The sequence below is a fragment of the Haliotis asinina genome, chromosome 6, assembly GCF_037392515.1.
Source record: "Haliotis asinina isolate JCU_RB_2024 chromosome 6, JCU_Hal_asi_v2, whole genome shotgun sequence".
NCBI classification, from domain to species: domain Eukaryota; kingdom Metazoa; phylum Mollusca; class Gastropoda; order Lepetellida; family Haliotidae; genus Haliotis; species Haliotis asinina.
The window spans coordinates 33848992-33873518 of record NC_090285.1 but is presented as its reverse complement, the minus strand read 5'-3'; the positions used below and the strand labels follow the sequence as shown (position 1 = coordinate 33873518).

At 43.4% G+C, this 24527-nt stretch overlaps 1 protein-coding gene across 2 annotated transcripts in view; it reads left to right on the top strand.

Moving 5' to 3' along the window:
- LOC137286325 (cation-independent mannose-6-phosphate receptor-like) overlaps positions 1 to 24527 on the top strand; it is a 62282-nt gene that overhangs the window by 4722 nt on the left and 33033 nt on the right. For both annotated transcript variants that reach the window (XM_067818114.1, XM_067818115.1), the window contains exons 2-17: positions 752 to 1043; positions 2224 to 2461; positions 3377 to 3579; positions 4085 to 4247; positions 5537 to 5723; positions 6207 to 6310; positions 7097 to 7261; positions 7681 to 7803; positions 8152 to 8304; positions 8948 to 9085; positions 17404 to 17578; positions 18481 to 18768; positions 20099 to 20270; positions 21459 to 21632; positions 22631 to 22843; positions 23233 to 23410. In XM_067818114.1, the coding sequence (XP_067674215.1) occupies positions 752 to 1043; positions 2224 to 2461; positions 3377 to 3579; positions 4085 to 4247; positions 5537 to 5723; positions 6207 to 6310; positions 7097 to 7261; positions 7681 to 7803; positions 8152 to 8304; positions 8948 to 9085; positions 17404 to 17578; positions 18481 to 18768; positions 20099 to 20270; positions 21459 to 21632; positions 22631 to 22843; positions 23233 to 23410 (2966 nt within the window). The remainder of the gene's footprint in view (positions 1 to 751; positions 1044 to 2223; positions 2462 to 3376; positions 3580 to 4084; positions 4248 to 5536; positions 5724 to 6206; positions 6311 to 7096; positions 7262 to 7680; positions 7804 to 8151; positions 8305 to 8947; positions 9086 to 17403; positions 17579 to 18480; positions 18769 to 20098; positions 20271 to 21458; positions 21633 to 22630; positions 22844 to 23232; positions 23411 to 24527) is intronic.

Here is a 24527-nt window from a genome sequence, read left to right as displayed (position 1 = left end):
TGTTGACTACAGGAAATATTTCGAAAATAATTTACAATTGTGGTAACTAGATGATGTCTGCATAGTTCATGATCACAGATCAACCTACCCTTTTATCTAACACTAATTGTGACTGGTCTGGAGAATGTTTTGAGCCAATGAATAATGTTCTTTACTTGTGCCAGTGACACTAATTGAATTAACAATGACCACCATGTCATGGTTTTATTAGATTTGCTTTCGTACAAGTTAAAGTTAACCTCACTACAAGTAAGTCATTAGTTTCTTTCTTTTAACACCACATGTCAATTGTGAAAATATGATAAAGTTTAAATTATGGTTTAACTGTTTGTTATTTGTAGTTGATCAGTAATATGAGAAATGATGAGAAAGACGTTGATGTGCTGAAATAGAACCTCTCAATATACCTGTTATTTTATCTATCCTCAGTGACCTATAAAATAAGATTTGACATTTTTGTGGGTTTGCATGTAAGATCAAATTTATTGAGAACTAGTATTTACAAAAGTTCAAGCGTACTTGAAAGCAACAGACTCAATAGGAATTGGGTTTTCTCATAAGTATTTGGGTAATTTAGCAGCATATCTGTACCTCTGCATAGAGCAATGACTCTCATATCGATGACTGTGAAATGGGGCCCAGACCAGGATGATGTTTCATCTGATGACCTTGTTGAGTCACATGGTTGGTGGATTGATGGTGATTTGATGTTGCACCATATGTTACATAATCGTTATGTTTTATTTTTTAGATATAATCCATGGATGTCATCATCATTCGATGGAAACATAACATACAAAATTAGCCTGTGTGAACCTGTGACTGTTTCCAATGCTGCAAATGAGTGTCCCCAAAAGACATCAGTCTGTCAGCTGACGAAGGGAAAACAAGCCATCTCAATCGGCAACTACACAACCACATTCAATGCAACAAAAAATAGCAATGATGGAGAAGTTCTTGCATTTTTTCGTGGTGAATCTTGTCCAAGCATGCCAACGGAATACAGAACAACTGTTATTTACTTTAAGTGTGGAAAAACATTGGTGAGTGGTATCAATATCGTTATTATTCAGTGTAATGTTTGGCTGAATTAATTTGTGCTATTGATCAGGAGTTACCAATCCATGCTTGCTGTCAACATGATTGAGGGGAGTTGATACCCCAGTTGCATAGATTGATGCTTGTGATGTCAATCACTGGGAGGTCAGACTCAAGTATTTGCAGACTGTCATATAGCTGGAATATTGCTGAGTGGGGCATGAAACAAGAAGTAAACAAATGTGGTTATGCAACAAACATGATAAACCTGTGTCTGAAAGTATGCCTAGGTCCTTATATATTTCGGAAACTATGTATTGACAAAAAATGGAACTGGAATATTATAAAATCAGTTGTTATTTCAGTTGATTTCAGTATGATTTGTATTATTGACAAGGCTTTTTGAAACATGTTTTGTTTTTTGCACTTGATCTTAGAAAGGATGTCCGTTAGTTCTGTTAACAGCCAGTCATAATATGTGGGTGTTTAAAATTGTCTCTTGACAACCTATCCTTGTCCATGCTTATTGTATGAGGCGACTGACGGAACTGGGTGTTCAGGCTCGCTGACTTGGTTGACACGTCATTGTACCCCAGATCGATGCTCATACTGTTGATCACTGGATTGTCTGGTGCAGACTGTTTATTTATAGACTGCCGCCAGATGGTTGGATAAAGCTGAGTGCAGCATAACTGTATAGTGAGTGAGTGAGTAAATTTAGTTTTACGCCGCACTCAGCAATAATCCGGCTATATGGCGGCGGTCTGTAAATAATTGAGTCTGGACCAGACAAACCAGTAATCACCAACATTAGCATCAATCTGCACAAATGGGAACCGATGACATGTGTCAACCAAGTCAGTGAGCCTGACCACCTGATCCCTTTAGTCGCCTCTTACAACAAGCACAGTCACCTTTTGTGGCAAGCATGGGTTGCTGAAGACCTATTCTATCCCGGGACCTTCACGGGTCACATAAGTGTATAACTAAGCCCACTCACCATCATGGTTGTACTGATGTGTGATGTTAACTAGGAAATAGTGCCACACAGATTGTCTGTTCCAGGCTAGATTATTTACAAACAACTGTCACTTAACAGGAATGTATCCACAAGCACTAGCAGTGTCCATCAAACACCTCACTCTGTGTTACTCAGTATTCAGCCTCATATATTTTCTCTTTCAGGGCTCACCAGTGTTTTTGGGAGCTTTTGAATGTTCCACATACTTTGAATGGGAATCTCATGTGTTCTGTGAAGATGTTCAAAAACCTGTGGAGGAAGTGCCTTGCTATCTGTATCTCAAGAATGAAAAATATGACTTATCTCCCTTGGCTAAAACAACTGGGGCCTATTTAGTGGACTCTACAGAAAATCGCCAGTTTTACATCAATGTCTGCCGAGACATTACAGGAGCTGGCTCTGGTAGGTTACCCAATAATACAGGACAACTTATAAGTGAAGTTGCAGAATGTTGGTCAACCTTATGTTGTTACTTGTGATGGTGTTGATTTTATAGTTGAAACAAAAAGTTAACCAGGTATCTTTTTGTAACAGAATTTAGAGTGAAATGAACAAACGGCAAAGATATGTTATACAATAGAATGTAGTATGTGTATTCCCTGATCAACTGATGATGACCAGTAAATGTTCGGGTTAGAACTGATCTTCAGCAACATGCGCTTGTCGTAAGAGGCGGCTAACATGATCGGGTGATGCATGTCATCGGATCCCAATCAGTGCTCACAATGTCAATCAGTTGACTGTTTACAGACCGCCATCATAGAATATTGCTGAGTAAGGCATTACACAATAAACTAACTAACCAATCAACTGATCAGCCAGGTGTAAGTTGAAGACACATGCAACAGACACTGCAAATTTTCCATTTAGCATTATTTCAACCAGGGCTGTTGTTAGGGACAAGATAATTTCAGTGAAATGTTTTAGAAACATTTCGTTTCCCGTGTTTTGGAAACATGGATTCTGATTTATCTGTGTAACTCTTTACCACTAATGACGAGTAAACACCTGTGTTTGTAGTTTGTGTGGTTCCAGGAAATATGGGTGTAGATTCTGTCATCACTGTTTGGAACTGAGCATAAAAGTCGTCTGATCATAACCTGAATATTGAAATGACCTTCACATGTTTGAAGCTGAAGGCGTATGGGTAACTAAATTCAAATACTCTAAGGGAGATCCAAATATTTTCTGTATCCTTTGACCCTGCTTAGCATTATGTTTTGTAAAATATCTGTGTTGAAATATGTGATTTGTGACCAGAAAATGGTAATGAAATCCTTCAGATGCAGAGCATAACTGTTCATTTTTCATTTCAAGACCCGTCCAGCAAATGTCCTGTTGGGTCAAGTGCTTGTCGCATCGTGGACGGTAAGGCGGAGGATATGGGAAAGCCATCTGGCAGCCTGCAGCGATCTGTTGATGGCAACCTGTTGCTGCAATATCAAACTACGGTAAAACCAGATGGATGTGTGGACAATCCAACAACAACTATAACATTTGTGTGTCCAACCAGGGGAGGGGTAAGTGCACATCTTACAGTCTAGAAAAACAAATGTGAGGTATTCACTTGATAAAGATTTTCTTCACAAAGAAGAAATTTGAGTATGTTTTAGCACCTGTGTGAGCAATATTCCAACAACATCACAGCAAAAATACAGGCTTAAGATGAAAAATATTTTACTTGTTGGACAACCCAACAGTGAATGATTTTGACAGATAACACTTTGTCACCAAGTATCAATGAAATGTATGTATGTTTGGATAGAAAACTTGATCTTATTTAAAGTATGTTGACAAAGTCAGTTTGTCCAATTGAAATAACTTTTAAACTAATATGACCAGGACAGGAGTTTGTATGGCTCTACTGACTCATGACATGTTAAAGATCACCTCATATTTATTTGGTTTATCAACACTTTGGTTCACATTTGTAAACTTATTTATTAATGACAGAAATCCTGGCTATATTGTGTATTACAATGCTGCATGACCTTTTAAAAGAACCTCTATGTCCTTGACCTTCAGAGTAAGGACCCTCTGCTGATTGATGACCGACTGTGTCACAACCAGATCGAGTGGAAGACAGAGTATGCTTGTCCAGAATCCACACTGACCAGCGATACCTGTGTACTGACCCAGGAAAACCACAATATCGACATTGATCTTACACCTCTTAAAAACCCACCTGGTGAGTAGCGTGAACTGGTTTGACTATGTACAGATGACTGTTTGGTGTGTGATATGCTGGTGTAACTGTTCAGGTCTTCTATTTTATCTATTCTAACCAAGGTTTGTCAATGTGTGCAGCTTTTACAGTTAGACCATGTTTTACAGAGAGTTATCTTTGTCAGTGAGCCAAATTTTGTCATTGAGTCAGGGTTTAAGGTTTATCAGTCAGTCAAGGTTTATCAGTAGTTAAAGGTTTGTCAGTCAGTCAAGTTTTGTCAGTGAGTCATGGTTTGTGGTCACTGTTTTTCAGCCAGTCAAGGTTTGCCAGTAGGCCAAGTTTTGTCAGTCAGTCAAGTTTTGTCAGTGAGTCATGGTTTGTCTGTCAAGGTTTATCAGTGACATGAACATTGATCTTACACCTCTTAAAAACCCACCTGGTGAGTAATGGAGACTGGTTTAACTATGTACAGATCACTGTTTGGTGTGAGATGTGTGGTGTTGTGTGTTCTGTTCAGGTCTTCTATATCACTGTTTGGTGTGAGATGTCTGGTGTTGTGTGTTCTGTTCAGGTCTTCTATTTTATCTATTCCTGTTTTAGCCAAGGAGGTTTGCTAGTCAGTGAATATCAGTCACATTAAGATTTGTCAGTGAGTGAAGCAGTTAGGCAAAGTTTTACAAAAAGTGAACGCAGAGTTTGTGAGAGTGAATGTTTGTCAGTGAGTAAAGTTTTGTCAAGGTTTGTGAGTGAGTCACAGTTGGTCAGTGAGTCAAGCTTTGTCAGTGAGTCAAGATTGCCAGTGAGTCAAGGTTGGTCAGTGAATTAAGATTGTCAATGAGTCAAAGTTTGTCAAAGTTTGTAAAGAAGTCAAGGTTGCCAGTGAGTCAAGGTTTGTCGGTCAAGGTTTTAAGGGTTTAATGAATTCTAACATGTCATGTGCCTGTTCTCCCAAGAACTTTAATTTGAATAAACACTGTCATGGGTGTCATGCAGTTGGTGTTGAGTATAAGTAACCACCATTGTAGTTCCTTATTTTGTACAATGAATGTTTCAGAATTTTACCAGAGACATTATGTTTCCCTGCAGTGAAGTTAACCGTTTTGTTAACCTCATGAACTGATATTCAGTTGAGATTGTATTGATTACGACAACATAGCCTTCCCACATAAACTGGTGGTGTCATGTTGAGATAGCATTTCCATGACAACACAACCTGCCCACATAAACTGATGATGTCAAGATGAGATTGTGTTTCCATGACAACACAACCTGCCCACATAAGCTGATGATATTTTGTTGATGTGTCCTAGCTGCTGCCCACCCATACAAAATGAATGTGACTGATGGAACCGACCATTACGTGTACGTCCTCAATGTGTGTGATTCTCTCGGGCTCGAGTGTCCTGATAAGAAGGACTCCGCATCAGCCTGCCAGTTTAAGGAACATGACTCCACCTTTGCCAAGAACCTTGGAAAGAAGGACACCATGAAACTTCGGTAAAGACATACTAATTTATCCATTCATGTTCACAGGCCTTTTGTCTTTGTTAGCTTCTATATCATTGAACGGAATTCAGTGTTAAAATGTTGCTGAAATGATACAAATAGTTTTTTTTATGAAAATGATAGTGTTTGACAACTTGTCACCATCTGGGATGCACTTGGTGATCAGTAAATGGAGCTACATGTAACATTCCTGTAGCAGTATCTTCTTGTGCCAATGTTTTGGTAATATCGTGTGAGACTGAGGAATGGATGGTCACTTTAATCTCTACTCTTGTCATTTGTTTCAGCAAAATTTAACGTTAAACATGTATAATCTCGGTTATTGTCATCTTACATGTAGAGTTGTATCCCTTATATATGCCAAGATCTGATTTCGATACAGTCAAGTCAAATGGTTCTTTCTGGCTTAAACAGATGCATACACTTCACATTAGAATAACTGCTTAAGCATGTACTTACTGCTTTTGATTACAGAATGACAGATGGAGAGCTGACCTTGACCTACAAAGACGGAACTGCATGCCACACCAAGTTCAGGAGGAACACCATCATTACATTCAAATGCAACATGACTGCAGGTCTGTGGAAGTCTGTGACATCTCAATACAAATTGTCATATCATGTGACATTGTGTGAAAGTAGTACATCATAAGGCAGAAAGCCCAGGTTCGATTCCCCACATGGGTACAATGTGTGAAACCAGTTTCTGGTGATATTGCAGGAATATTGTTAAAACCACAGTTGCTCACTCACTCACTCACTCACCCACCCACCCACTCACTCACTCGTGTGACGGTAGCAGTAGCTTTGTCTCCTTGGCCTGTCCCCACATTTCACATCTTAACTCACATTCTGTAACACAGACTAAATAACAAAAACATTAAGGAACAGGTCCTACAGATTGACCACTACGCAACTGTTAAGTGTGAAACAGTTCTTAAGTCTAGTTTCTGAATTTAGAACATATTGATGACATATTTGGTTTGGGATTTTTTTTAGTGTGTTTGTGTGTGTAATTTATTGTGTACTTACTATCCTGACTACATTATTCTGTAACATGTTACATTTAGGATTACACTTTCTTACAAAGTACAGATTCTAAAACTTTACATGGGTTAAGTCTCATCCGAACACGCACCGTCAGAGTCGGGCACCTACACACCACCACATAAAGTCACCCGCCTTACCGCTCAGCCACAGCAACTTCCACAAGAATGGAGGTCGAACAGCTGGTTGTCTAGACTGTGGACATTATGTACCCCTCTGATAGATGTAATTGTCCATTTGGACTAAGTCTATGTTCCCAATAATCTGGTCATTATAGCATCAATAACCTTGACAGTGTTACTATCTTCCTCACGCAGGTAACAACGGTCGGGGCTGGCCAGTGTTTCGGGAGGCTAACAACTGCACCTACCTATTTGACTGGGAGACCAAGTATGCTTGTGAGAACCACTTGGCCGTGGGAGCGTGTCGGGTTGACCATAACCAGCAGCGGTATGACCTGTCAGCCCTCGTTAGGAACTCAGGTGAGTGGCTTTAGTTTGGAATTTACCTGTCAACTTTAGGTCAACCAGACAAGAATATGGGTGCAATTTATCATGATTTATCTCCCTCTGATCATGGCGATTGTCTGTGTTCTACTTCTAAACATGTGTTTGATGGGTTTTGGAATAGCTTGGTTCAAATAGCTGGAAATTGCTGATGCTGCTTCTAAGCAATGTTTACTCACTCTTTGGCCATCAATTCTCATTCCAGTAAAACGTTCACTAACTTTGATCAATGAATACTATGTGCAAGATGCGAAAGACAAATGTCCATTTAGGTTTGGGTGTTGATAGTAATATGAATATGATATATGAACATTAATGAAATTACCTTGGACTGTTAGTGCATGGCCATTGTGAGGTTGTCTTTAACCATGAACATTTGTCTTCCTCACATTCAGGTTCAAACTGGGTGGCTCTGGATGGTGAGAACCAATATGAACAGTCGCGCTACTTCATCAATGTCTGCAATGACATCCTCAACAGTACCTCAGGCTGCACTGCCAACAGTATCTGTAGGAAAGGTATACACAGTTCACATTAACAAATGTACTGAAAGTGATGTTTGTTTCTTTAGAGCTGCAATGATGCAAATAACAAATGGTTTTGTAGTGCATGATCTAGGTGTCAGCAACTTCAGTCATGCTTGATGAAGGTGTCAGCAACTTCAGTTATGCTTGATGAAGGTGTCAGCAACTTCAGTCATGTTTGATGTAGGTGTCAGCAACTTCAGTCATGCTTGATTGAGGTGCCAACAGCCATATTCTTGCTTCTACACAGCAGGTCATTGCTAGTTATTATACCATTTGGTGTCACTTCTGCCTTAAGCTTCTGCCTCATGTTCAGTTGTTACACAAGCGGTATGGTTGCAGATGCCAAGGGTAACACCAAGAAGCTGGGCCGGTTCACACAGAGCCCAACATATGACCCCTCATCTAAGACGCTCCAGATAAAATACACAGGGGGAGACAACTGCCAGCCAGGCAAGAGTACTTCCTCCAGGATCACCTTCATATGCAAACCAGGTGAGATACGGACGGGGGTTAAATTTCATGTGAGAAGTGGTATGATTGGGGTGCGTACAAGATGATATGGGCATCACGGACATTGAACTACAGGTGAGGTACGGACAGGGGTTAAATTTCAGGTGAAAGGTAGTATGGTTGGGGTGCACACAAGATGATATGGGCATCACGGACATTGAACGCCAAGTGAGGGACAGACGAGGGCTAAATTTCAGGTGAGAGGTAGTATGGTTGGGGTGTGCACAAGATGATATGGGCATCACGGACATTGAACTCAAGGTGAGATGTTTGATGGATCAGTTTCCTAACTAGGTGAAATAAAGGGACATTGTGGCTGCAAAGCAGGTGAGATACAAGGGATAGGGATTTGCTAATAGGGTGAGATGTAGAGGTTGGTGGTCCATAGCTGGTGAGTGATAGGGTTGGTGGGTGGTTTGCATACTAGGTGAGATAGAAGGATTGCTATTTGCAGCTATTTTTGTTAAACATATTTCTTTAACTGCCTTAAGTCTCTTGCTGTCAGGTACATTTAATCATCCTGTTAACTCAGATTTTCCCACTACCCAGGATCTCATATTTTCTGTATCTGTTCCATTTGAAGTATTTTGTGGAATTTTTGTAATATTTTGTCCTTGTATATCAGGAGATTTGGAGAGTGGTCCTGTCCTCATCCAGGAGACTGACGACAAGTGTATGTATGAGTTTGAATGGCACACTGCAGCAGCTTGTGTGTTGTCAAAGAAGAAAGGATCCAACTGTAAAGTCTTTGATGATGATGCAGGTAAGATTGCATTGTCTTTCTTGAACAACTATGTAATCATCAGTCAGCACAGGCAGCCATATTGTCCAAGGTTCAGTTATTTGATGAGCAGAGTTACATGCCTTTAACACATCAGTATCTGCGTGTCTGTGGTTTAACATTTGATTTGCCTGATTAAGATCCTTGGTTTGTTAGGTTCATTTTCAGGGGAATGTGTTAGCCTTGTAGTTAAAACATACGCTCATCACATCAAAGACACAGGCTCTATTCCCCACGTAAGTACAATGTGTACTCACTCACTCTCACTCACTCTTTCACTCACTCACTCTTTCACTCACTCACTCACTCACTGAAATATTGCCTGGATCTCTTTGAGCTGTTCCGCCATGTACAGTGGGCACACTGTCATATAAATGATATAGCGTTCAAAGTGACATCAAACCCTGCCATTGTAGGGTACCTACTGTGCTATACATTTTCATATATAGTAACACATATAGTTTGAAGGCTTAAGTAGGTTGTGAGGGCAAGGACACCTTCATGGGAATGTCAGACTGTTTAGCAGATTCCCAGACACTGAGCCACAGTGACATGGAGTGGTTCTGGCACAGGCACTGGACATTCTCTCAAAATCTGATTCTTTTTCAGAAGAAGTTGTCCTTGGGGTACATATAAGCATTTTTATGTCCATTAAAAATACCTACAACAGTTGTAACTATTTTGATAATAAAATATTTACAAAACAAAAAACTCGTTTTTGTCTTGTGGGACCACCTTTACAGGGCCCCCCAGGCCCCCTACAGCCAAGAGCAGGTAACTCTGGCCGTCTACCTTGCACCTCACTTTTCATGCTGTCGTTCGACTAGAAAGACGTGTGTGGTCCATTTAGATAGTTTTTGTGCTATCTACCTACGGAATTATGAGTGAGAAAGAGTCAGCTACTGTATGTATGGTTCCTTTTCTTTCGCACGGGCGTTAGTTGGAATTTCTTGGCTGAAATTTTCATTCATATATTGTTGTAACTTTGCCGGTCGGGTCCTATCTTCCTGTCATGTGGCAGGCAAGATGGCGGTCTTTATGGCTTCTTTTTAGTGCAGAAAGTGTTTCGCTTGCGTCTCACTTATTCCTACGTGTTTCTTAGATGTCAGATGTCTTAACCCATTTGTTCTTGTTTCAGTCAAAATGGGTAGGTTGGTTTTTAAGACTTTTAGTCTTTTTCATTGCATTACGCACTTGTGTGTGCACACTTGTTATTGCATTTATCCGCTTATACTTTGTTGTTAGCTGGGTTAATGTATTTTGGCAATTTATTATCGCCCGTGCGTTTATATTTTGCATATTGTGTGTTCAATTGCATATGTTTTCTGTACATCAGTTACCATTAGTTGGTTCTGATTGTTACAGTTTCGGGGTGCACCCAAGTCTTGGGTCTAGGCTCAGGCACGGGGGCTGTCCCTGTGGGAATGTCAGATCCAAGCTACCGCTCTGGTGTCGTTTTCCCCGCTGGCTCTAGGGGTTTTGCACCGAGCACCGGCTCGGGTGCAATTCCGCTTGCCGGCGCCGGTCCATCGGGTCTCGTACCGTTGGTCACCGGCAACCTAACTGGTTGTTCTCGAGCACCGGCTTTGCCGCCTGCCTCGGTTCCGCTCAGTGCATCGGGTGTCCCTGCTTCGGCAGCCGACCCCACAGGGTCTCGACACCCTGGTTTTTCAATGAGCCAGGGGTAGGCCGACTCGGACATCTCGGCTCTTCTGGGTCTGTTGTCCTTGTTGACGGGTCCCTTGTGCGTCGGGGTTACCGGCAACCAAACTTGCGGTTCGAGCACCGGCTTTGCCGCCTGCATCGGTTCCGCTCTGTGCATCGGGGTCCCTACTTCGGCGGTCGATCTCACGAGGTCCCGACGCCTTCTTTTTTTCGGCGAACCGACGGAGGCTGATTCAGAGCTTTTCGCTCGGTTCGTCCCCGGGGCAGGTATGCGAATGGATCGCTGTAGCACTAACCCGATTCCACGGAGGTTCGTCTTCCTGGGAAGTGTTTACTCCATGTAGGGTAGCCGAGATCAAGGGGCTGTGCCGCAGGTGGTCGTCCCTGCGGACGCCCCCGATCCCGCGGAGTTTCGTCTTCTTGGGGAAGCGTTTGCTCCATGTAGGGTGGCTGAGGCTCAATTGCCTATTTTACCTTCACTCCTCAGTGAGGTAATTAATCCGCTCCTGTAGGGTAGCCATTCACGATTCGATCTCCCGGAGCTTGACCGGCTACTTGATGGGGGACGATGCGCTATTTGACCCTCCCATTGTCGACGAGTGCGTGTACGCCTCGATCGCGCTTGGGGGGTCGTCTGGCCACTGCCAGGCGTCGGCTTGTCAGGGTCGCCGCTTGCCGCTTTTTACCTCATCGAACCAGGTGTTGCGCTCGATTTCCTCTCCTTTGAGGAGCAATATCGGAACGCCGTGCAGCAACTTAAGGCCGTGCACTCAGCCTACCTCTCTGTCCTGCAGAGGCAGGTGGTGTCACAGGAGGACGGGGACGAGGATTTTTCCTCGTCCACGTTAGAGCGGCAACTTACGGAGGTGCATTCACATTTGATGCGCGACTCAATGCGTTCTTCCATGAGTCAGATGATGTGTGCTGTGATGGGCCTTCGTAGGTTATGGCTGTCGCCAGGTATTCACCGGCTACACAGCAGGCACTGCTGTCTCTGCCTTTCCGACTGGGCTTGACCCTGTTCCCGGGGGCTTTGACGGGAGTTAGTGAGGCCGCGGAGGCCGTTAGTCAATTCAAGTCCTTTCTTGAACAACCCTCCACCTCTCGCTCGCGGTCTTCGGTCCTCAGCTCAAGCTATCCTGCGACTCAGTCTAAGGATGCGCCGAAGTGGACTGCTCCACTACAGGCACGGAAGAGCAAGGGCAGGGGTAAAGGGAGTACCTCCGGAGCCCTCAGTTGTCCCGTTGCAAGCGGCAATCTCTGCCGTCGGCCGGGACACTTTGCCTTCTACCCGAAATTCCTGTGGGTGGTCGCCTCCCGTTATTACTCAGGGATGGCCACACGCCACAGTGGAAGCGAGAGCTTACTCCTTTTGCTGGGATTCGCTGCACTCCGGTGCCGAAGTCGCCGGAAAAGGTGGCAATCCTCCATGCCGAAATTCTGTATTTACTGGACAAGGCAGCTATAGAGATGGTTCCATCAGGACAGGAGACTATGGGGTTTTACGGAGGGTTCAGACCCATTCTAAATCTCAAGGGTTTGAACAACTTGATAGAGGTGCCGTCTTTCAAGATGGAGTCACTGAGGTTAGTGATCTCGTCTGTAGAGGCAGGGGATTGGCTCACGTCAATCGACCTCAAAGATGCATACCTCCATGTACCGATGCATCCCAAGTTCAGGAAATACCTTCGGTTTTCCTTCGAGGGGGTTTGTTATCAGTTTCGTATGCTCCCCTTCGGCATCTCCACGGCGCCAAGGGTGTTCACCAAACTCATGCTAGTACCAGTTCAGGTCGCCAGGGCGCAGGGCAGCTTTTGTTTCCCGTACCTGGACGACTGGATCCTCAGAGCGCTCTCCCAACACCTAAGTCGAGAATCCACACAGTAGGTGATGGATATTCTCACCAGGCTAGGTTGGGTTATCTAACTTAAAAATCAACTGGTGCCGACGCAGGATCAGGTTTTCTTAGGGGCGAGGTTCGAGACAACCGAGGGGTGGTTTCTCTGTCCCAAGAGCGCATTTTCAAGGTACAGGGCATAGTGTTAAGGTTCCTTCAGTCCGTTATTGCCTCAGCACGAACGTGGCTTCAGTTGCTAGGCAACATGGCGGCGACGGTGGACATAGTCTGGCGTGCACGTCGGAGAATGCGTTCCATTCAGCAGGCGTTAGCACAACAGTGGTCCCACTCAGAGAGCTACGAGAAGAATCTGGCTATTCCCCAGTGGTTGATACGTCACTTGCGGTGGTGGACAGATACTGGGAATCTATTCAAAGGTTTACCTCTGATGACCCCGGTACCGTCGCTCACAGTTCAGACGGATGCCTCCCTCACAAGGTTGGTGGGGGGGATGCGTCCTGGGCGACCTCGCGATGTCGGGACTACCTTGCACATCAGTGTGTTAGAGTTGAGAGCTGTGACGTTGGTGATCAAACGCTTCGTGGATCAGGTTCGAAGCCGAGTGGTTTGTCTAGAGATGGACAACCAGACGGCGATATCCTACATTCTGAAGCAAGGCGGCACTGTGTCTCCGTTGCTCCTTCGGGAGGCGTGGCAGTTTCTACTATGGTGCGATCAGTTCAGCATACGGGTTATGCCTGTGTATCTCCCAGGGGTCGACAACGTGCGTGCAGATGCACTCTCACGACGTGTTCTGGCTCCCCACGAGTGGTTGCTCGATCGGGAGATATTTGGGATTATCTCCCAGTTGTCTGGGTCGTTCTAGGTGGATCTGTTTGCCTCTGGAGTGATGACTAGATTCCGGGGTTTTTGTTCGCGGATTCCTGATCCGAGAGCGATTGCCGCCGATGCCTTCCAGCGGGACTGGATGGACAGGGTGTTGTCGGCGTTTACGCCAATTCCCCTGATTTCCAAAGTTCTGTCTCAGCTTGCCACCCAACCAGCGCGGCTACTAGTGCTTCTCGCACATCTGTGGCCGTCTCAACGCTGGTTTCCGGTAATACTCAGGTCGCTAGTGTAGCCGCCGGTACTATTACCGCGGCGACCGCACCTACTATCCCAGGACGGCCAGGCTCACCCCAATCCCCAGGATTCAGTGGGTGGCCTGGCCACTGTCCGGAATCGTCTCCAAAAGAGCGGAATTCCTGCATCAGTTGCAGACATAATTCTGGCTTCGTGGACGGATTCCACGAATGTACAGTGTGAGGATAGATGAGCCTGTTATGCGCACTGATGTGGAAATAGAGGGATTCTCGATCCCTTTTCTTCGACTGTAGTTGAAGTATTGGAGTTCTTACCGTCTCGTTTAGAATCTGGCTTAGCCGCTCCTACGATTCGAGGCTACTCCATGGCTATTTCAGCCTTCCACATACCCGTTGAGGGTGCCTTGTTGGGACAATACCCCCGGGTACAGAGTTTTCTTGCAGGCGTGGACAGACTGCGTCCGGTCGTGAAATTTGTCTCGAGTATTGGAATGGTTACCCACTCCTCTCGTTTATGACTTGGCCAGCCCGTCGTTACAACTGTTAAGTTGGAAAACGACTTTTTAGTGGCGGTTACGTCTGGTAGACGTGTTAGCGACTTACACGTCATGTTTTCAGACCCGGATCATACTATGTTCCATAAGGATCGGGTTAGCATTCACTTACCGGATTCATACCGCCCCAAAAAATTCGATCATTCGCTTCGAATGACCGCGCCTATCGATCTAACTGGGTGCATGCTGCCTGCGTCGTCTGATAATACATACCGTAAGGTTCGTGTATTAGACGTTATGAAACCTCTTAAAGTTATTTTAAGAGAATAGCCTTGCTCCGTACGGAGAAACTGCTATTTTGCTGTTGTGGTGGCGGAATGGCTGGCTATCCGACTGATAGCCAGACGGTATCCCGATGGATTGTATCGGCAGGCTGCAAGGTCTATATACATAAAGGCTTATCTCCCCAAAAAGGGGTTGTCAGCTCACTCAGTGAGCGCAGTGGCCACGTCAGAACCGTCATTACCAACTGAACAGACACTCATGAGAGTGTGCTCGGTTCGGTCATTCAGTTCCCTGCAGTAGACAGAATAGTTCTGCTCAAGCTGATTAAGCTTTGTTAGATAACTATATCTGTTTGGTGTTGGGTAACTATCCATTCCCATTTTATCGGCGGTGATATTTGGTGATGGTTTCTTAGTCTGGTTTCTTAGTCTCTTTGGCTGGGTGCCTTACTTTCCTTTCCATTTCCCTGCTTAGCTTGCTAGTGCGGTATGGACAAGGTTCAGTTTGGCGAGTGTCCCGTACGTCCAGGTCTCCAAACTTTGATTTGGGTGGGCGGGGTTTGTCATTTGGGATTTCCCAAATTCTATAGCCAATGGGCATGTAAGCTTAGACAAGCGGGTCCTCAGCTTTGTCACGCCCCCGCCTTGATTGACATCAGCGGTCAGGTGACCAGGTCGGTGCCTTTTCTATTTCCGTGTGATTGTAGATTTGCACTTCGATCGAATGGACTGTTGCTGTCAGACAGAATACCACTCCCAATTGCTTCTCTTCGGGAGTCTGTTTAATGCTTATATGTACCCCAAGGACGACTTCTTCTGAAAAAGAATTATACAAACCTGTAGAGGTTATGAATTCTTTGATTTCGCCGGTACTATTACCGCGGCGACCGCACCTACTATCCCAGGACGGCCAGGCTCACCCCAATCCCCAGGATTCAGTGGGTGGCCTGGCCACTGTCCGGAATCGTCTCCAAAAGAGCGGAATTCCTGCATCAGTTGCAGACATAATTCTGGCTTCGTGGACGGATTCCACGAATGTACAGTGTGAGGATAGATGAGCCTGTTATGCGCACTGATGTGGAAATAGAGGGATTCTCGATCCCTTTTCTTCGACTGTAGTTGAAGTATTGGAGTTCTTACCGTCTCGTTTAGAATCTGGCTTAGCCGCTCCTACGATTCGAGGCTACTCCATGGCTATTTCAGCCTTCCACATACCCGTTGAGGGTGCCTTGTTGGGACAATACCCCCGGGTACAGAGTTTTCTTGCAGGCGTGGACAGACTGCGTCCGGTCGTGAAATTTGTCTCGAGTATTGGAATGGTTACCCACTCCTCTCGTTTATGACTTGGCCAGCCCGTCGTTACAACTGTTAAGTTGGAAAACGACTTTTTAGTGGCGGTTACGTCTGGTAGACGTGTTAGCGACTTACACGTCATGTTTTCAGACCCGGATCATACTATGTTCCATAAGGATCGGGTTAGCATTCACTTACCGGATTCATACCGCCCCAAAAAATTCGATCATTCGCTTCGAATGACCGCGCCTATCGATCTAACTGGGTGCATGCTGCCTGCGTCGTCTGATAATACATACCGTAAGGTTCGTGTATTAGACGTTATGAAACCTCTTAAAGTTATTTTAAGAGAATAGCCTTGCTCCGTACGGAGAAACTGCTATTTTGCTGTTGTGGTGGCGGAATGGCTGGCTATCCGACTGATAGCCAGACGGTATCCCGATGGATTGTATCGGCAGGCTGCAAGGTCTATATACATAAAGGCTTATCTCCCCAAAAAGGGGTTGTCAGCTCACTCAGTGAGCGCAGTGGCCACGTCAGAACCGTCATTACCAACTGAACAGACACTCATGAGAGTGTGCTCGGTTCGGTCATTCAGTTCCCTGCAGTAGACAGAATAGTTCTGCTCAAGCTGATTAAGCTTTGTTAGATAACTATATCTGTTTGGTGTTGGGTAACTATCCATTCCCATTTTATCGGCGGTGATATTTGGTGATGGTTTCTTAGTCTGGTTTCTTAGTCTCTTTGGCTGGGTGCCTTACTTTCCTTTCCATTTCCCTGCTTAGCTTGCTAGTGCGGTATGGACAAGGTTCAGTTTGGCGAGTGTCCCGTACGTCCAGGTCTCCAAACTTTGATTTGGGTGGGCGGGGTTTGTCATTTGGGATTTCCCAAATTCTATAGCCAATGGGCATGTAAGCTTAGACAAGCGGGTCCTCAGCTTTGTCACGCCCCCGCCTTGATTGACATCAGCGGTCAGGTGACCAGGTCGGTGCCTTTTCTATTTCCGTGTGATTGTAGATTTGCACTTCGATCGAATGGACTGTTGCTGTCAGACAGAATACCACTCCCAATTGCTTCTCTTCGGGAGTCTGTTTAATGCTTATATGTACCCCAAGGACGACTTCTTCTGAAAAAGAATTATACAAACCTGTAGAGGTTATGAATTCTTTGAAGAATGTCCTCCTTGGGGTACGGCCACCCGCCTCCCCTCATTCTGTCTGATACGTTCAGCATGAAAAGTGAGGTGCGAGGTAGACGGCCAGAGTTACCTGCTCTTGGCTGTAGGGGGCCTGGGGGGCCCTGTAAAGGTGGTCCCACAAGACAAAAATGAGTTTTTCGTTTTGTAAATATTTTATTATCAAAATAGTTACAACTGTCGTAGGTATTTTTAATGGACATAAAAATGCTTATATGTACCCCAAGGAGGACATTCTTCAAAGAATTCATAACCTCTACAGGTTTGTATAAATTTGATACAAACATTGCAGTAATGACCGGGTTCATGTACTGTAACTGAATAGAAGTTGAAATTGAATGATTTCATCACTAGATATTCTGTTTCAAGTATTTGTCTCTGTTTGGTAAAGAAAGTGAGAAGCATTGTGTGATGTTCTACTGTTGCCAGGTTACAGTTTCGACGTGTCACGCCTCACAAAGCCGGCAGGGAAGTACTACAAGGTGTCCGACAGCAAGCAAGAGTATGACTTCTTGTTGAATGTGTGCGGTCCCGTGACTGGCACCAAGTGTGATGTAGGACACACAAACACAGCAGTGTGTCAAGTCAAGAAAAGTGATGACAGGTAGATGTCCTAAGTCACATATTTCTTCGCTGCTTTTGAGTGTTTGACACTATCAAGACTACTACCATGACGCTATCATGCTTTTCAAGACAGACAGATGTTTTCTTGGGATTTGTGGTTGCAGACTGTTACATGGCTAGTTGTGGGGCATCATACATACAGGGATGAAAAATTTCCGCGGATCCGCGGAAATCCGCGTTTTTTTACATCCCCAGGGTCATTTTTCTGAAACGTCTAAATATATATACAGTGTTAATATTGATTTTAGAAGCCATATTTAGTGTGTAAAATGCCAAAATCCCAGGAGCTTCCGGGGGGCTTCGCCCCCCTGGGCCCCTGACCAGGCTCCGCCCTGGACCTGGCTAGACCCCCGACTAGTTTTCAGCTGTAAATGAAAATTTCCATTCTCATCCCTGTACATATTGTAACAGATCAGTTCTTATTTTAGGTAGCCTCCCAGTTTGATTGTTTAGAGACAACCATGATGTAGAAAAGTTGATGACTGCTAAACTTTTGGCAGGGTTACTCCAACTTTCAACTATAAAATCCACTATCTGATTTGTCTTCCAAAAACACACATTTTTCAGGAAAATGGTAAAAGCATTTGGAAGCTTACATTCGATCTTGATTGTGTAATTTGCCTGTTATTGATGACAAAGTTTCACAAAGTTTTCCAAATGCATGTTATAGCCCCTATGTAAAAGAAAGAAAATAGTGGAGCCGACCTCACGCTCATCCCCAACCCACACCTTCAGAGCTGGGCCTGGTTTCCAACATTTCGTGATTCCACTGTCATTATATTCAGCCTGTAACATATGGTATCAAGAAATACAGAATACAACTCTCTGTTGTGTTTTAGTTGAAACTGTGCTTTGCTGTCAGTCTATCCTTTCCCTACACAGCATCTACCACAAGACGGGGGAACCCAACAGTAACCTGGAGTATTTTGATGGCATGATCAACCTCACCTACACCAACGGCGACAGTTACAACAATGCTGGCCATACCCCGAGACAGACTGAGATTGCTTTTTTGTGTGACTCGACCAAGGGTGCAGGTACCCCAGAGTTTGTCAGCGAGACTAACTACACATACAGCTTCAAGTGGTACACAGCCTACGCCTGTCCCGCCCAGCCAATTGAGTGTGTGTACCAGGACAAAGTCAACAGTAAGCAGTATGACTTGTCCAGGTAAGGTGTTTTATTGTCAAGACTGCATTTCATTTATGATTATAAGTTCGTAATCAAATTATCAAAGCAAATTGCACACTTTGTTCTTTCTTGTATCTTGTTATCTAAACTCAGGGTATTTCTGGAGAATTTTCCATATTTCCCTAACCAAAGAAATCATACTGCCAGGTTGTGTATTTCCAGAGAGAAGTAGTAAACAACAATCTGACTGCCCAGGTTGGAATAATGTTTTCTGATCTGACAACCATTTATTCTCCAACAGTAATGAAACTAGATTTGAATAGACATAAAGGTACATACTTTGCCCTTATCCTGACTCATGCTTGCTATTCTTATCTCCTCCCGCTATGCAAAGATAGTGGATCTCTTGAAATCTCTTGAAGTTCCCTTCTATCTGAAGCGGATGTACAATGCACTCACCCACCGAAAGCCTCCCTTTCCCACCGATATGGTCACATGACCAGCCATGCCTGTCACTCTCTCCTTCATTGCCTGACGAGGACAGTTGGAGGCACTTGGAGGTCCCGATATTTCGCTGCTTGAAGCCAGAAGATTCCATCTTTGAAGAGGATAACATGATCATGTCTACACAACTTACTTCAAAGAAGGATCAACAATTCATCTCCAAGCAATTGGCACTAACATCAGGTCGAAGTGCACCAGCAACGAGGAATCCAACAAGATTATTTGCGACGTTTCATTGGACCTGATTACTACAGTATGGCAGTTTAAGCTCTGGACGGGTTCGCTCGCTTTTACTGAGTCATCTGTTCACATGCTCATTCCTGTATCTCTGGGACAGGTTCAAGACAAGCATGTATGCTGGCAAGGGAATCACTGACAGCACAAGATTTCACAATGATCTTTTGGCTGCAACACCGGTGACGTGATATCTTCAATCTGATTGGTCCTCAAAAGATAACACCTTCGCAAAATGTGGCTATTTGTCAAATGTCAGGAAGTCGTCTACCGACATTCTCATGTCAGGCTTATGAGATTTCGGAGAGAGTGAATTTCGGATTGGCAGGAAAGGGAGGCTTCTGGTGCGTGAGTGTATTGTACGTCCGCTTCAAACAGAAGAGAATTTCAAGGGATTTCAAGTGTTCCACTATCTCCACATAGAGGAAAGAGATAAGTATAATAAGCATGAGTCAGGATAAGTATAATATATCAATTTTATTCAGAAAATTACATTTTTGAATAAAGTGAAATATTTTGTTATCCTTTGACACATTTTCCTGTATCTTCAAAGTGTCATAATGTGAAGTAATTATTATGATAACAAGTTATCTTTCTATTGTTAATCTTCAACATTGTACTCTCCTTGCAGATTGTCAATGTCGGAAACAAAAGACAACTGGATGGTGGTCGGGGATAACACTGACACGTCTCGTAGAGTATATATCAATGTGTGCAGGCCAGTCAACCCTGTACATGTGGACAGTGGCCAGTCATGTGGACCGTTTGCTGCAGCTTGTGAGACGCAAGTCAAGGATGGCAAGGTAAGTAACAACAACACTTTTTTTAAATGGAAATTGAAATTAAAATATGGTTTCTTTTAATGCTTATATAGTCAATACAATTAGTTCATTAGTCAATGCATTGGAATACATGTATATTACAATATTTATTGGTAAGTTGCATTGCCACGGGGCAAGTGACTTAAGAAAGAAGAAACTTTCCTGACTAATTTTCGCCTTGCCCTGATTTTGTGACATAATAATGAGGATTAATTATGACAGAAAAAAATCAACATGGTATTTGATGTAAATGGACTATTTATCAAAACCTGATACTTTACTTTATTATCATTGAGACATTTAATGGCTACATTTTGAGAAGATGTTGAATAAAATTCAAGTTTTTTAGCAGTTTTAAACCATAAGTGGAAATTATCTGGTAGCCCATGGACAAGTAAGATACTATTATTTCATCACCCAAAAAGAAAACTGACATGTCCTGTGCGTCAGGTGGTGGGATTTTGGAACCATGATTGTAAATGTTAAATCCAAGAGTGAGGGGCATGGTTTTATGTAGCTTTTAGCAATGTTCCAGCAATATCACAGCAGGTACACCAGAAATAAGCTTCATGCATTGTACCCAGGGAACCCAGATGTTTGGCATGACAATCGAAAGCTTTAACCACTAGGCTACCCCAAAGAAGGATGTTCTTGCAGTAGCATTCATAATAATAAGCTCCTGCCATTAGATTCAGAGTGTTCTCTGGAGAAAAGACAAGAAGTAGCTGCCTGTAAGCATATTGTATCAAGAACAGACCCATGAAGGTCTGGAGTAGAATAGGCCTTCAGCAACCCACACTTGCCATAAATGGCGACTATGCTTGTCAAAAGAGGTTACTAATAGGATCAAGTGGTCAGGCTCACTGACTTGGTTGACACATGTCATCGGTGCCCAATTGCGTAGATTGATGCTCTTTTTGTGGATCACTGAATGGTCTGGTCCAGACTCCATTATTTACAGACTGCCACTATATAGCTGGAATGTTGCTGAGTGCGGCGTAAAACTAAACTTACTCACTCACTCATTGTATCAAGAAATTTGAACTGAAATGGAACCAAAATAATACCTTGATATTCTTTGTTTTGAGGTCATTACTAGATAAATCTTGGATGATGAATCTCTTATTGTATGGCTGATGGTGTGAAGCTGATGTGTGATCCTTGCTACAGGAGACTGTTGTGCACAGCAGTCTTGGAGAGGCAAGGGCTGGTCCTACATCCGATGGAGACCACCCAGGGCAGCTGATGCTGAGGTACACCGGTGGAGACCAGTGTGTGGACCAGAATGGGCACAACACAACAATGACCATGGTCATACACTTCAGCTGCGACAAGGGCAAGTTGGTAGGTAGTTCTTGTACACACCATCAGTTGAAGAGGAGATCTACCGACAGTTCATCAGGCGAATTAAAATCAGTTAGCACAAGTAACTTGAGTTGATCAGAAGTACTATGAGTTGATCAGAAGTACCATCTGCAGAAGTACTATCAGTTGATCGGTGGAATTACCATTCGTTCACCTGTAGATGTATCATATGTTGAACAGAAGATGTACCATCAGTTGATCAGGGGAAGTACCATTAGTTGATATGTAGACGTATCATCTGCTAATTGGATGTACCAATCTGTTGATCAGATATATCGTTAGTTGGTCAGCGGATATACCATCTTCAACAGATGTACCATCACTTGATCAGGAGATGTAGCATCAGTTGATCATTGGAAATTCCATCAGTGTATCTGTTGATCAGATGTACCATCATTTGATCAGTTGTACCATCTGTATATCAGGAGATATCTTTTGATCAGGAGATGTACCAATGTTAATCAGATGTACCATTTGTTGATCCGGAGATGTACCATCTGTTCTTATCGTATGGATGCTTTGTGTTTTTAAATGAAGAGACTCCTAACATCTGCATCTATCAACTGCTTGATCTATAAAGTGTATTACCACTCTTGAGCTTGGTGAAAAACAAGGCCATCCTCCACTGACTTAATGAGACATCTCCCATTCTTGCAGCATAAGAGGAAAGAGGAAGCAGCGTCATGAAGTGTAAGGAAGTGGAATCCTGTCAGGGAAGATCAGGAAAAAATTTTGATTTGTCCAAGTTGGTGAAAACTAGTATTCTTTACATCACAAAAGTTTGATCATTTGCAGGCTTGGGCTACTTCCTACTTACCGGTCAGTGATGTAAACAACCGCAGTATTGCTCATCTTTGATATCTGCAGAAAACATGTTTACTGCGAGAATAGGAGATGGACCTATAGTGTCTGTTGGTCACTGATATGCTGTTGGAGTTGTTGATGGCACTTCCTCTACTTTTGTGTTCTGTTCCTAGACAGGAGCCCCTCTGCCATTCAGGAAGTTGGGTCCTTGTGAGTACAGCACCATCTGGAGAACGGCAGCAGCATGCCCCATCGATGATGTTGAGACTGACACAAGCACCTGCAGCATCAAGGATCCCAATTCTGACTTCATATACAACCTCAAACCTCTCATGAAGAAGGGAGAAGACTTCTATAAAGTCACAGCTGACAAGCGGACTTTCCTGGTCAGTTGCGTGTGTTGTAGCCCTAATTTTGATTTGTTAAGTCATTTGGGGTTCAAGAGGTCATCCTGAAATTTGAAGTCTAAGTTGCTAAATTAGGCAAAACTTCCTTTAAAACTGTCTGACACTATCTGACTATTCATCTACAATGATCAGTAGAACAATGACGTATTGTTTCAAAGTTAATATTTCTTGTCAACCCCATATCCAGTCTTTTTAGCATAAAATGTTCATTAAACAAACTGTTATGGATTAAAGATGAAGTCATTTAGTTTCATTTTGATGAATTCCATTTCTTTTCTATGTAGTTGAAAAGTTCCTTTGTGAAATTCCCAATAAGACTCTGCAGATATGTTGATGCATTGTTCCACAGTGTCTGTTCATGTTTTCAGTTGAACGTCTGTGGCAACGTGTCATCCTGCGACCGACTCCAGCCAGACAATGTGAAGGCTTCGGTGTGTGAGGAACAGACCACCCGGAAGCCTGCATTGGCTATGTCCAGCGGGTCACTGGAATTCTCGGATGATGGACAGCTGATGCTGACATATGGTGGCAAGAGGCTTATTAATGGTACTGCTGTAGATGTAGAGGACATCTCTCGGGATCTATGAAAGGGATTTGGGGTTAGAACTGGCCATTAGGAACCTACACTGGTCCTTGGAAAAATGTTAATGGATCGAGTGCAGTGTTTACGAATGGTGGTTCAAAGGAACAGGACATTGGTCCTGTAAGTTTCAGACGTCTGTCTGACCACTGAAAATTCACAGGACCCACAGAATAAAATTATACACACATTTCAGATTTAACATTTCTCATAATTGGCATTGAAATTATTAACATCATATAATGACAAACATTATAAACATGGATTTATAAACAGTGAACAAGTGTCACATGCCACAAATAACAACTTCAGACAAAGTCATTGTAATATATTCAGTCAGACACTGGGGCCATCAGGTTGGGGACTTCTGTCTGACCATTGGCAAATGCGCCAGATTTGTCAGATGGTCAGACACTATTCGTGAACACTGCGAGTGTCAGTCTTGATGACTGTTGTCTGTTATTTTTGCCTTGTGATTGCTGTTCAACAGTGGATTCTCTGGTCCAGATTTGCATTAGGAGGTCTTCGTCTTATAGCTGGAATATTGAGTGTGGCATTAATTCACAAAACCCTCATGAAAATTTTCACTTGAATGTTGTAACTTTTGTTCAATCCATTTCCCTGAAACAATAATGAAGTTCACAGATTATAAACAAGGTCAGAATGAGGACTAACAGTGGTCTTGGGTATCTGTTTGTTTTTTCTTCAGGTAATTGACATATTCTGAAAATGGATAGAGTGCCTTATACCATGGTGAACAGGCTTTGAATTTAGATTACTAATCCCCATCTCATGTACAACGAAACTGCTGGGCATCTAAACACACTGTTGAATCATAGAAAACCATTGTATCCCCCTAATATCTTTGTCTGTAATCATGGAGTTATCTCCCTTCAAGTAATTATCTGCTGCTGTCTGATGTGGAGAAACTTGAAAAAACAAGCTTATTATTTCAGATGTGCTGGTAAATGAACATTCCTGGAGATATATGATTTCCATACACAGTTGGCTTTCTTTTAAAGTTTATGAAGGAACCAGGAGAGGACAGTGAATGTTGTTGTGCTATATTCTGTATCCTCTGTG